General features: G+C 43.7%; 1 protein-coding gene across 6 annotated transcripts in view; it reads left to right on the top strand.

The window, feature by feature from the left end:
- The window catches only part of LOC140188241 (transducin-like enhancer protein 4), a 270,566-nt gene that overhangs the window by 244,324 nt on the left and 11,795 nt on the right, over positions 1-14,447 (top strand). For all 6 annotated transcript variants that reach the window (XM_072244330.1, XM_072244328.1, XM_072244327.1 and 3 more), the window contains 3 exons: positions 3,130-3,290; positions 12,199-12,275; positions 13,366-13,615. In XM_072244330.1, coding sequence (XP_072100431.1) covers positions 3,130-3,290; positions 12,199-12,275; positions 13,366-13,615 — 488 coding nt within the window. The remainder of the gene's footprint in view (positions 1-3,129; positions 3,291-12,198; positions 12,276-13,365; positions 13,616-14,447) is intronic.

The raw sequence follows: 14,447 nt of genomic DNA, 5'->3' as shown, positions 1-14,447 counted from the left end.
TGGTGGTCATACATTGCTGGGAAGAATTTTTCCATGCTTCACACACAGTGTAATTATATTAACATTTGCTGCACTTCTTCAAAGTCAGGTTCAATATCACTTGCATATGTCACAAAATTTGTTGTTATGAGGTCACAGTACATTGCAATACATAATAAAAACTGTGAATTACGACAAGAAGTGTGCATATCCAGGGTTCGGGTCCTGGTGGTGGCGGTCCGGTAAAGATATTGTTCTGGACTCCTCACGATCACGCTACATCTCCCCACAAAAATCTCTGGATGAGAAGGACAAGAACAAGAAGGGTCATGCCGGCTGGGACATCTCCCAGATTAACAAGGTCCTGGCCGGTGGTTGGTGAACTGGGACCATCTGGTGAGAAATTGGCTACTGGAACAAACCATAGATGGACGAGACTGGACAACATGGAATTAATGGCATGCTACTTGAACAGCAACCCACAGAAAAGAGGATACATCAAGCACATGTGGGGACCCTGGCAACAACGAAGACCGTCGTCCACGTTCACCGAGAAACAACTGGTTACCCAGCGATCAAACATCGGCCACAGGGGATTGCTCTCACGTCTTGAATTGGAAGGCATACAATTATGATGCACCACAGCAACATCACCACAGAACTGAGCAGCTTGGGAAATACAAGTTCAAAACCCCACCTCCACAGCTCCCCTATCACATCAGACCGCAAAGCACTCCAGTGTGTGGTGAAAACTGCCCAGCAGATTATCGGCACCCAATTGCCCACCATTGAAAACGTCTACCACAAACGCTGCCTGGGCAGGACGAAAAGCATTATCAAGGATGCATCTCACCCTAACCATGGGCTTCTTACTCTCTTCCCATCTGGTAGGCGCTACAGGAGCCTCTGCTCCCGCACCAGCAGGAACAGGAAGAGCTTCTTCCCCGAGGCTGTGACCCTGTTGAACCTCTCATCACAGCGCTAAGCAGTATTGCACCCATATTGTACTGTCTCAGTACTTTTTACATTTGTGTGCTGTAGCACTTACTTTTCATTTGCAGTTATTTTGTAATTAACACTATTCTTCGCATTTCTGGTCAGATGCTAACTGAATTTCATTGGCTTTGTAGCTGTACTCAGCACAATGACAATAAAGTTGAATCTAATCTAATTTAATCACAGATGGCACAAAGGTAAAAGGTGCAAAGATAGTGCCTTGTACACAGGAAATGCAAATTTGAACCTCACCTTAGGGCACATCCACACTGGCTGCTGCAATCAGAGAGAAGATCATAGCTAAACTGGTGACTTTCAATCAATGAACTAGGCTCCCCAGACTTAGTGATATAATTCCATCAGACAGCATGCTAGAAACTCCCAATGAAGCACTACTCACAATTGCAACCTCCGACATAACTGAGACCAATAACCGATGTATGCATCGGCAACACACACAAAATGCTGAAGGAACTCAACAGGCCAGGCAGCATCTATGGAAAAGAGTACAGTCAACGTTTCAGGCTGAGGCCCTTCATCAGGACTGGACTTCATCCTGAAACGGCAACTGTACTCTTCTCCATAGGTGCCGCCTGGCCTGCTGAGTTCTTCCAGCATTTTGTGTGTGTTGCTTGGGTTTCCAGCATCTGCAGATTTTCTCTTATTTGCTTCAGCAGTAGCAATTCTAGAAATGCTGAGCTACAAAATGAAATACAATGGAGAGTACTGTTATAACACCTCCTGGAGATGATGATTGGAAACCAAGATGAAAACCACAAGGGTGGAGGTCAGAAAACTAGCCGAGCTCCAGAAAGGTGTGAAGATCAAAGACCCTTCTCAGTTACTAAGGAAGTACAGAGGTATGTCCACAGCTGAAGCCCTGGAAACTGCCAAGCAATAGTTAACAGTTCTGGCTACCAGACTACAGAAGTACACTAACAACGCAGGGGCCAAGCAAATAAATGCACTCTTTTCCAAAGAAGCAGGAAAAGCATTCGCACATTTCCAGAGTAACAACATGCCAGTACCTGGACCAATCAAACAGCAGCTGAGGAGCATAGGAAGAGTATATAGGAGAGAGAAGCATCACCAGTGCCCAATGGCTGAAAGACCTACAAGCAAGCCTCTGCAACCAGTCACCATCACAGCAGCAGATGTCCAGCAATGGGTAGCAAGTATGAAGAACTAGACATCACCAGGGCCTGACACGATCCAGGCCTTTTGGCTGAAGACACTGACAGCATTACATCCACAGCTGGCAGCTCAGGTGAACGAGCTGCTTGAGCAGGCTCCCACCCTAGCTGGCTAACTCAAGGAAGGACAGTACTCATCCTGAAGGATCATCATAAAGGCAGTTCTCTAGGTGATGAGAGAGGTCAGAGGAGAATGACCAGCCTGGTTTAAGCTGGCAGGAAGGTGACGGGTAACTTCAGTAACCATGCATTACAGCAGCGGTGTGCAGAAAAGCACCTCTGAATGCACAACCTGTCAAACCTTGGAGAGGATGGGCTACAGCAGCAGAAGACCATGAACGTACACTCGGTGGCCACTTTATTAGGAACCTTTTGTACCTAATAAGATTGCCACTGAGTATATATGGAAAGTGCTGCCAGAGGAACTGATTGAGGCATTAACATTAAGAACTCTTAAAAGGCAATTGGACCTGTGTGTGGATAGAAAAGGTTTAGAAGAATATAGGCCAAATGTGAGTAAGAGGGACTAGATTGAATGGGCGTCTTGTTCAGCACAGACCAATTCGGCCACATGGCCTGTTTCCAGGCAGCATGACACCGCAATTTAATTTCTGTCTGCCTGCATGTGAAGTGAATGCATTCTGTTTCAGGGATGTCTGCAGAGAGTAAGAATTTCAGGCTGCATATTGTATACATTCTCCAATATTAAATGGAACTATTGAATTAGTGAGTGTGTCTGATGGTGTGAGTAATTCTGTGTTCATTCAGTTCATTTACCTCCATTGGTGTAAGCATGCATGCATTTTTTTGAGTGTGAGTGTGAGACAATGTCCACTAACGAATGTTAGTGTGGATGTGAATGTGTGTGAATGCATTCTTCTGCACTTGTTTTTTTTAAGTAAAGGTACGTTGTACATTAGGGGGTATTTATAAATAGTTCTTTTATGTGTTTCTCACTAAGGTCTAAGGAGCCCATTGACAGTCCCTGGCCCCTACCCAACGCCATTTGGAATGATGACCCATGCAGGAATGAATGGGGAGTTGCCCAGCCCTGGGGCCTACGCAAGCCTCCACATCTCACCTCAAATGAGCTCTGCAGCCGTGTATGGTCGATCGCCTATGGTAAGGATTTATTCTCTTTTAATGATTCCAGAATCCGCTGCACTCCATATGTGCTCCTGGTTGATACAAGGAGCCTTTGGATGTGAAATATATAAAGCATAAGACATAGGAGCAGAATTAGGCCATTCAGCTCATCGGGTCTGCTCCTCAATTCATATGTTGAATGAATTGTAGCATCTGTAACAATTTTTTTCATCAAATTCCCCTACCTCATCTTCATTCAAAGGTACAGTTGCATTTAGTCATAAGGTTATAGAAAAGTACAGCACAGAAACAGGTCCTTTGGCCCATCTAGTCCATGCCTTCTCCCATCGACCTGCACCAGTATTGTAGCCCCTACCATCCATATACCTATCCAAACTTCTCCTAAATGTTGAAACTGAGCTCATCTGTAAGTTCTCAGACCTTTGCTTTGGGTGCCCCATCTGCAACTGACTTCTAGACTTCCTGGCCGGCTGACCAGTAGTGCTGTATTTATCAACACTATTTACTGTTGTATCTATTATTACCATGAATACTGACTACTCTGTGAGCTTCACGCGAACAAGGGAATTCATTGCACCCTGGTACATGTGAAAACAAACTAATCTAAATCCGATGCATATTATCAACTTTAAACAATGGCCTAGATTTAGTGGTCAGTCTTGTGGTATGCTCTCGGTCTTGAAGAGATCAGACCACAAACATCTAGTGATCTGTGGCCCTGGATTGCCTATTTCCTTCAAGCGTGTCGGGTCAAAGGGACATGCTGTGATCTGCAGCAGTATTTAATTGGTTGAAGGATTATAGAGCAGCTTGACAGATTTGTGCAAAGACTGGTGAGGATGTGGAACACTCTGCCTGAGAGAGTGGTGGAGAGAGAAACCTCCAGCATGTTTAAAAAAAGACCCTGAATAAGCACATAAATTATTTTATATATTTTGAGGGATATAGCATGGTAACAGGTCCTTCCAGCCCAACGAGCCTACACTAACTATTTACACCCGTACTACTAACCTGTACATCTTTAGAAAGTGGGAAGAAACTGGAATACCCGGAAGAACAGAGGAACATGTATAAAGGGGAGAGTGTACAAACTCCTTATAGACAGCAATGGGAATTGAACCTGGCTGCAGAGCATTACTCTAATCGTTTTGCTACTGTGCTGCCCCAAGTACTTCTGTTAGTGCTGTGATCTTCCAGAACCAGGAAATGCAATTAACCGAGAGTCCATTTTTGGTTAGTATCGACATCGGGCTGAATGGACACCTTTGTTGGAAACTTCTGTGATGTCATCAAGCTGGATGGTTAAAATCTTACACATTTCACAGAGAACCAAATAAAGATTTGAAGATACAGTACAAGGATGAATAAAGTATAAGTGAGCAATCCATGGTAAAATCCATTATATTTTGGGATATTTATTAGAGAAAAGTTCAATGTAAATTATACTGTATTTATTATTTCAGTAATATTGTAAGTATACTGTTTTATTAAGCATTATTCTTTGTTTGCATAATTTATTACGGGCTATAGGTAAGAAGTAAGTGAAAGGCATTTTTTTTTGACCTATTGAGATATAACGCAGAATAGGCCCTTCGAGCCACACCGCCCAGCAATCCCCCGATTTCCAGCCTAATCACAAGACAGTTTGCAATGACCAATTAACCTACTTACTGGTACATCTTTGGACTGTGGGAGGAAACTGGAGCACCTGGAGGAAACCCACGTGGTCACGGGGAGAACGTACAGACTCTTTACAGGCAGGAGCAGGAATTAAACCCAGGTTGCCTGTACTGTAAAGCGTTGTGCTAACCTCTACGCTACCGTGCTGCCCTACATCATTACGCCACCACATCGTATGTGAGCGCCTCACTAAATGTGAAACTAAGCGTAGAGTTATCCCAGCTCCCTTTTTTTTCCTTCGATAAGTTTCTGGAGCTCTAAAACATAACAATAAAAATGTAAAACTCCAGTTTTAGAATCCAAGGATTTGCTTATTCATAATTACAATTTGCAATGTCAATACAGCTATTGATCTATTACCTAAGACTTACAGAATATTTCATTGCAAGGCCTAGCCTGTAAACAACTAAAATAGGGAGACCAGAGGAAAGTATAGCTAATCCAAGAATCTGCAGGCTGTAGTGCAGTGGGTTACGTTACAAGATCAGCATAGAACATAGAATAGTACAGCACAGTACAGGCCCTTCGGCCCACAATGTTGTGCCGACCCTCAAACCCTGCCTCCCATATAAGCCCCCACCTTAGATTCCTCCATATACCTGTCTAGTAGTCTCTTAAATTTCACTAGTGTATCTGCCTCCACCACTGACTCAGGCAGTGCATTCCACGCACCAACCACTCTCTGAGTAAAAAACCTTCCTCTAATATCCCCCTTGAACTTCCCACCCCTGACCTTAAAGCCATGTCCCCTTGTATTGAGCAGTGGTGCCCTGGGGAAGAGGCGCTGGCTATCCACTCTATCTATTCCTCTTATTATCTTGTACACCTCTATCATGTCTCCTCTCATCCTCCTTCTCTCCAAAGAGTTAAGCCCTAGCTCCCTTAATCTCTGATCATAATGCATACTTTCTAAACCAGACAGCATCCTGGTAAATCTCCTCTGTTCCCTTTCCAATGCTTCCACATCCTTCGTATATCCTTCCTATCTACAGGCTTGGACCATTGATTCAGAAAGATGAGTTCAGATTGACTGTGACGTTAGTGGAATGTAAGTTCATGAATGCAATAATTCTGGAATAAGTAAGTTAATAATTGTAATGATGAAACAACTAAGTTATCATAAAAATCAACTTGTGTTCTTAGGAGAAAGAATTTAAACATGCGATCCCAGACCCATCAGCGGAGAGAATCAGATGCAAAGTAAACACTCGAGTTGCCAGTTACATCCACCTCCAGTGAACCAGCATCTTGCTTGTTGCTAATTTTAGTGGTGAAGGATGCCAAGATGGAAGGTTCACTCACTATAAATCACGTCAGGAATCCCAGCGTCCTGTCAACTTCATGACAGGGAACTGGTGAAAGTTAATGATTTTCTCTTCATTACGCAAGGCCATGTGATATGTACAAAGGTACTGTCTATCCTATGACAGCTTTGTTTTCTTCCATCTTATCTTTGATTTCTGGCACTGTCATTACTTGGCTTTTGTGTCACCATTAAGAAATACATACAGCCTCATTTTCACCTCCTCGTTGTCTGTTAGTTGCAGTGTATTGATTGCAATCACAGGACAGATTCCACAAGATGACTGGGAATTAGTGAAGGGACTATAATTTAATTGAAAGGGAATAGGTCATGACAGAAGCCACAAAAGCAACAGCTTATCTAACCTCAGGTCGAATTACTAGCCGGTTTTTAAAGATATTCTTCCAGAATGTCCTTCACAGTTTGAGTTTTATTTCAGTCGTTCATCTGCAGCAAGGTTACATTGACAACTGTGAGTGTGTGTTGTTTCAAAACGAAGAGATTATCTCTGCTTCACCATCTCGAAACAGATATAAAATGGGAAATTACTAAGTAACGTGATAGGCTCACTGAGGCTCTGTAGCAGAGCTTGGAGGAGGGGAGGATGGGCAAAGAATTGGCCTGAACATGAGAAAGTCTGCAGAAAGAGGAAATCCAGAGCAACACACACACACACACACAAAATGCCGGAGGAACTCAGCAGGTCAGGCAGAATCTAGAGAAGTGAATAGACAGTCAGCATTTCAGTCAGCAGGACTGAAAAGGAAGAGGGAAGTTGCCAGAATAAAAAGGTGGGGGGTAGGGGAAGGAGGCTAGCTAGAAGATGATAGGTGAAGCCAGGTGGGTGGGAAAGGATTGGCCTGGCTAGTCTGCTGATATCCTAACCACATTGCATAGAACTCCTGAAATGAGTAGAAACTGTCATGGAAACATTGCCAAGGATAGTATAGTACAACTATTCAACAAGTTTATTTAAGCTACCATCCCCTGCTGTAATATTCCAGTTGCTGTCATTCCGGAAGAGGAGTAAGCCCTTCAGTTCACCATGTCTGTGGTGAACACAAGGCCAAGTTAGACTAATCCCATCTTCCTGCGTATCCCTCCATTTCCTGCATCTTGATGCACCTGCCTATAAACACTACTATCATATCTGCTTCCACCACTGATCCTGGCACCAGCTGCTCTCTGCCTTTTTTAGAGATAACTTGCCTCAACTATCCTCTTTAAATTTTTCCCCTCAATTGAAATCTAAGCCCTCCAGCTTTCAACAATTTTACCCTAGGAAGAAGATTCCACCCTATCTCTGTTTTGTTATTTAGAGACACCTCAACGTAACAGGTCTTTCCAGCTCAACGAGAACAGTTACACCCATGTGACCAATTAACCTGCTAACCTGCATGCCTTTGTAGTGTGGGAGGAGACCAGGATACCCAGAGGAGAACCATGAGAACATACAAAGTGCTTAGAGAGTGTGGAGTGATTGAACGCTGGCGGTGTATCAGCATTACACTCACCGCTACACTGACGTGCCACCCCCAACGTTATAAACGTCTGTAAAGTCTCCCCTCAGCCTCTCACACTGCAGGGAAAATCAATGTGTCTCGTGGAAATGTTGCCAAGGGCAGGAAAATACAAATGTACAGGTACCTGGCAAGTTTATTTAAAGCAATTTTCCCTGCTGTCACAACACACTGGAGGAACTCAGAAGGTCGGACAGCATCCGTGGAAACGATCAGTCAACGTTTCGGGACGGAACCCTTCGTCAGGACTGTTCCCTGCTGTGTTAGTCCAGTTGCCTTCATTGTACTAATTCCTTAATTAACATAGAGGAGTAATTTCACACAAGGTACCTTTGCTCCAATGCAACGTGGACTCATGTTACAAAGTTGCAGCAGCTGGGAAGTCCATGGCTGTTTTCCTCATAATGTCAATTCATTGAGAAACTGCAGCCACTGGAAATGTTGGCAAACAATGGAGTGCTTCCCTGTGACATGGATTCCCAACTTTTTTTTAATGCCGTTGACTCTTACCATTAACTGAGGGGTCTGTGGACTCGTGGTGTGGAACCCCTAGCCTATAATGTCCCAAAGTTACCTCAGTCCATGACTTGGGCCATTTTGGGCCCCTTACTTAAGAAAGGATGTGCTGACATTGGAGAGGGTTCGGAGGAGGTTCACATGAACGATTCTGAAATAAAAGGCTTATCGTATGAGGAGTGATTGATAGCTCTAGTCCTTAACTTGCTGGAATTTAGAAGAATGAGGGGGTATCTCACTGAAACCTGTCAAATATTGAAAGGCCTAGGTAGAGTGGATGTGGAAAGACTGTTTCATATGGTAGGGGAGTGTAGGACTAGAGGGCACAGCTTCAGAATAGAGAGACGTGCATTTAGAAAGGAGATGAGGAGTAATTTCTTTAGCCGGTGATTCTGTGGAATTTGTTGCTACGGGCATCTGTGGAGGCCCGGTCACTGGATGTGTTTAAGGCGAAGGTAGATAGGTCTTCAAACAGTCAGGGCATGAAAGGTTATGGGGAGAAGGCAGGAGACTGGGGTTGATAGGGAAACAGATCAGCCATGGTGAAATGGCAAAGCAGACTTGATGGGCCAAATGGCCTAATTCTGCTCCTATGTTTTATGGTCTTATGATTTTCCACTGCATTTCCACCTTGTACCCCATCTTCACTCCCCGACACTATTTTTTTCACAGTGGAATTTGTGTGATATGTTTTTTTTATAGATGGCGGCCAAAAAGAACACGTGTAATGCATCCCAAGGTATGGCTAAAGATCCAATAATTGCCATTCCTTGTGTATTGTCACTGAGTTATACTGTGTTGAATTTCTGATTAAATCCTGGAGTAAAACCTTTTTATTTAAAATTATCACTTTCAACCAATGAAAGGGAAAAGCTTAACGTGACTCAGTAACACATCTGGTTAAAGTAGCAATGCATTGCATTAAAGAGCAAGTTGTTAACTTTATTTTAGTGTAACCTCTGCCCTGTAAGTAATTAAATACCTTAACAGATGGCGCTTCAGTGGCTTAGCAGACTCAACTTTCATGCATGTGGTCTGGATTTGAAGGGAGCTCAGACAAACAATAGGAAAGGCTGTAGATCCTGTGGGCAGTTTTAACCTAATTCTCAGTGAACTTACACCCACAAAACAAAAAAAAAATTTCATTGAGGCATAAAATCAGTGTTATTGTACAATAGAGAGGCATTCTATGAAAACCCAGGTTCATGTAGTTCTAATTACATTCTCATCAACCTTAACGATGCTTTATACTGATGAAATTTCGCTTCAGTGACTGCATGTGACAACAGGGGGTGAAATCTATTCAGTGCTATTTCGGATACAAGCCAAGAACACACATCCAGAAACTGTATCAGCATTGTGCAGAAGAATTTTAACTGATTTTGCAGTGTTTCCAGAAGGGGTGCTGCACAGTGGAGGTGCACACCTTGGGATCTCTCAAGGCCTTTTACCTCCTCTCACCTGCCTATCACCTCCCCCCGGTGCCCCTCCTCCTCCTCTTTCTCCTATGCTCCACTCTCCTCTCCTATCAGATTCCTTCCTGTCCAGCCCTTGACCTTTCCTACACACCTGGCTTCACCTATCGCCTTTTAGCTATGCTCCTTTCCCTCCCCCCACCTTTTTATCCTAGTGTCTTTCCCTATCCTTTCCAATCCTGAAGAAGGGTCTCAGCCCAAAACGTGGATTATTTGTTTATTTCCATGGATACTGCCTGACCTGCTGAGTTCCTCCAGCATTTTGTGGTGCTCTGGATTTCCAGCATCTGCAGAATTTCTTGTATACATCCTAAGAGATGAGCCTTATTTGTCACATGTACATCTAAACATACTGTGAAATGCATCGTTTGCATCAACAGCTCAACAAAGATGTGCTGGAGACCAGTTCTCAAGTGTCTCCAGGTTTCTGGCACCAATAAAGACTGCCTACAATTTGCTAACCCTAACCTATATGTCTTTGGAAGCCTCAGAATACAATGACATCCCTTTAGAGCAAAGATGAGGAGGAATTTGTTTAGCAGAGTGGTGAATCTGTGCAATTCATTGCCACAGGCGGAAATTGGTTCTTGATTAGGTGTCAAAGGTTACAGAGAGAACGCAAGAGAATGGAATTGAGAGGGATAATAAATCAGCCACAATGGAATGACAGAGCACATTCAAAGGGCCAACTGGCTTAATTCTGCTCCTATGTCTATGGAGCAGAACAAGGCCATTCGAACCATTGAACTTGCTTCTGCGTTTCATCGTGGCTGATCCATTTCTCTCCCAACCCCATTCTCCTGCCTTCTCCCTGTAACCTTTCATGCCCTGAGTAATCAAGGACTTATCCACCTTAAACAAACCCACTGACCTGGTCTCCACAGCCGCTGGTAGCAACAAATCCCACAGGTTCACACCCTCTGACTAAAAAATGATTCCGGGAATGAAAGGGTTATCATATGAGCTGTGATTGAAGGCTCTGGGCCTGTACTCACTAGAATTTAGAAGAATGGGAAGGATTTCATTGAAGCCTATCGAATATTGAAAGGCCTAGATAGAGTGGATGTGAAGAGAATAGCTTCCTTCGGAGGAGGAGTCCAGGACCAGAGAGCACAGCTTCAAAATAGAGGATCTAAGCTCTTAAAAAAAATCAACACAGTAAAAAAAAATTATTTTGGCAATCACAGCTCTGTCTTTTTGCCTCATGGAGATGTTTCAGGAGGATTCATAATGCTGCTCTGGAAATTATTGCTGGTCCAGCCATGGGTATGCATGTAGATTTAAGCTTGATGGGTTTTGGATGGTTAAGTTGCCCAAACTGGCATGGTGGGATTTGAACTAATGTCTCTGAGTCAATGGTTCAGAACTCCAGCTCCTGTCCCTATGCTACGGCATCCAAAGGACCCGGGGGGAAAGAGAAAGCACCAGGGATAATCCCAGTGCTTTTATTCAAAGTAATGGTGTGAGTTCTTTTGCATCCACTCAAGAAGTACACTTGGCTGTTCTTAAATGAATGGGAAAACATATTTCATTTCTTTTGATTATTTGGGGTTCTGCCCGCACTGCTAAAATGCTGTAATGTTGTAACAGAGCTGATATGTGTGCAAGATACTGATTTGCAGAGTGATGGTGATTTGGTGAGCAGTTGGGTTGCCAACTCTCTCACTCCCAAATAAGGGAGAAAAGTAGCAGTCAAATACGGGACACTTGTGTTTACCCCGAGAAAGACTACCATGACCATGAAGTCTTGCGTGGGCACCTGTGTGCGCGTGCATGTACGTGCCGATTTTTTTCTACAAATCAGTTTTGGCTTAATCTTCCCGATTCTGATACACCGTACATAAATTATTTCTACTTTATTTAGGCTGTGTATTTATCATATCATTCCTGCTTTTACTATATGTTAGTGTTATTTTAGGTTTTACGTGTTATTGGTATGATTTGGTAGGTTATTTTTTGGGTCTGGGAACGCTCAAAAATTTTTTTCCCATATAAATTAATTGTAATTGCTTCTGCGCTTTACGCCATTTTGGCTTACGAACGGTTTCATAGGAACACTCTACCTTAGCGGGGGAAATACGGGACAAGGGCGGTCCCGTATGGGACAAACCAATTTAGCCCGATATACAGGATGTCCCGGCTAATACGGGACAGTTGGCGACCCTAGTGAGCAGTCGCATCTGAGTGAGACAGATGTTGTTGATTAGTCAGGGCATCAAATGTTATGGGGAGAAGGCAGGAGGATGGGGTTAAGAGGGATAATAAGTCAGCCGTGATGGAATGGCGGGAACAGACTCGAAGGGCCTCATTCTGCTTCTGTGTCTTTTTGTCTTGTATATTCCCATACTGAGCGGTCCTTACCACATACAGTATATGTGCTTTAGCTTGTCCAGCAGCACCGTTGACCCGTCTGATATCTTTACTTTCAGGTTGCGTTTGACTCACATCCTCATATGCGTCCTTCAGGCCTTCCTCCGAGCCTGCCCACAATTCCTGGGGGAAAACCGTGAGTTTCCTTACCTTTGCATGGTGGTGGTGATGCGTGGGGAGAGGGAGGCAGGGTTGAGTATGCAGTGGAGTGTTGAGAGGATGTAAATTGATACTTAACTTCTTCAAATTTGAGTGACAAACTCTTCTTTGAAATCTTCTGATCCACCTCCTTTTCTAGCAACTCCATAGGTTCTGTTTTCATGCTGAGGCTTTTGAGGCCTACGTTCAGGCAACGAAGCTTCTTCCGTAAGACAGGACGGAGGATCTGGTAGAAAGCTGGCTTTCAGATTATTCAGGCTGCTGGATAATCTCAGTTATTGGTCAAGACTGGTTTTGTTCGAAAGTCCCTTCTCGCAGCCGACATCCATTTGGGTATGAGCCCTGTCAGATTGTTTATGAGACTAACGCAGATGGGGAGAAAACGTCACATGTAGGATGCATCATCAGGGACCGCAACCACCCAGGCAAGGTCTCTTCTCACTGCTGCCATCAAAAAGATGCTACAGGTGCCTCAGGACTCACGCCATCAGGTTCAGGAACAGTTATTACCCCTCAACCATCAGGCTCTGAACCAAAGGGGATAACTTCACTTGCCCCAGCATTGAAATGCTCCTACAACCTATGGACTCAAGAACTCTTCATCTCATGTTCTTGATATTTATTGGTTATTTATTATTATGATTTCTTTCATTTTGTATTTCTATGGCTCGTTGTCTTTTGCACACTGGCTGAATGCCCAAGTCTTTCATTGATTCTGTTATGGTTATTATTCAGTATGCTCGCAAGAAAATGAATCTTGTTGTTGTATATTGTGACATATACGCACCTAAAGCGACATTTCTGTGTTTTACAACTAACTCTGAGCCCTTTCATTGTAAAGTTATGCTAAATGAGGGATAATGTAGAGTTTTGCAAGTAATCAGATACAGGGGTTTTAGAAAATATATGTTATTAAGGAACTGAGACCTTTACAGTATCTACATGAATGGACAATATTGTCCTCTTTGCTTTTCCATGATTTTTGATGCACAGGACTGTAGATATTTTCTTTTAGGAAATTCAGTGTTATGTGTATTGTCCGTTAACTTACTGCCTTTTGATCCCAGGGCCTATTCATTCCATGTAAGTGCTGACAGTCAGATGCAGCCCGTCCCGTTCCCTCCTGATGCCTTGGTGGGACCAGGGATTCCTCGGCATGCCCGGCAGATCAACAGTCTGAATCACGGTGAGGTAGTGTGCGCTGTTACCGTCAGCAACCCCATGAGGCACGTGTACACCGGAGGCAAAGGGTGCGTCAAGGTGTGGGACATCAGCCAGCCGGGTACTAAAAGCCCCATATCTCAGCTCGACTGCTTGGTAAGGAATATCCACATTTGTCGTTTATATAAGTCTGAGACTAAAAACAACAGGATTGAGTATTTGTGTTGTATTGAAATGTTCTAGATCACTTAATTTCCTCAGGAGTGCAATTACTTTAGTAGCAATGTATGCACATTGTGAATTCACCACAGCAAGTGGGGTGACCAGTCAGTTTGGTGATGGGTAAGGAAAGGTTTGGTCAGGATACTCAGTGTTTGTTCTTTGTATGGGACCTTGCACACTCTTCTGTGGAAGTGGGCCCCAAAAATTGAACCAAACGTGCACAGTTTTATCAGTAGCAGTTTCTTTGGGCTGCTCTGACCGAAAAATAAGGACTAGCTTTTGAAGTCAGTCTTGAACTTCTGGTCTCTGAGTTGGAGATGGAAACTTTAACCAAGTTAAGCTGGCACTCGGGATGGAGTTTACCATTGTTGATCTCTTTCATTTCTCACTTCTTCTGACTTCTGCAATCAGATGGCAGAGAGAAGAGCCGTCACCAAGCCTTCAATGGAGCCGCTTCATGCAGCAGCACCGGGAGAACTACTTAAGAGTTGCCAAGAGCAACTCTGTAGTCAAACTTATTCCCTGTAGAGTCATATTTGGTGCCCAATATTTGTCAGTGCCTGACAGGAACAACTGTACTGCTGAAATCTACTGCCTCTCAACACCACACATTACTTCACTGGGAATCTGTCAACCAAAAGCAATAAGTTAATAATGAAGAGCAGATTTTATGACTGAGGCCCCACTAGGACTGCCTGAAGATCCAAACTGGGGATATATTCAGTCTTCCCTCTTGGCAATGTCTCGTGTGAGAGGACATACTTTT

The sequence above is a fragment of the Mobula birostris genome, chromosome 26 (assembly GCF_030028105.1).
Source record: "Mobula birostris isolate sMobBir1 chromosome 26, sMobBir1.hap1, whole genome shotgun sequence".
NCBI classification, from domain to species: Eukaryota; Metazoa; Chordata; class Chondrichthyes; order Myliobatiformes; family Myliobatidae; genus Mobula; species Mobula birostris.
Note: the sequence above shows the minus strand (reverse complement) of the source record. Positions and strands in the feature narration are given on the sequence as shown.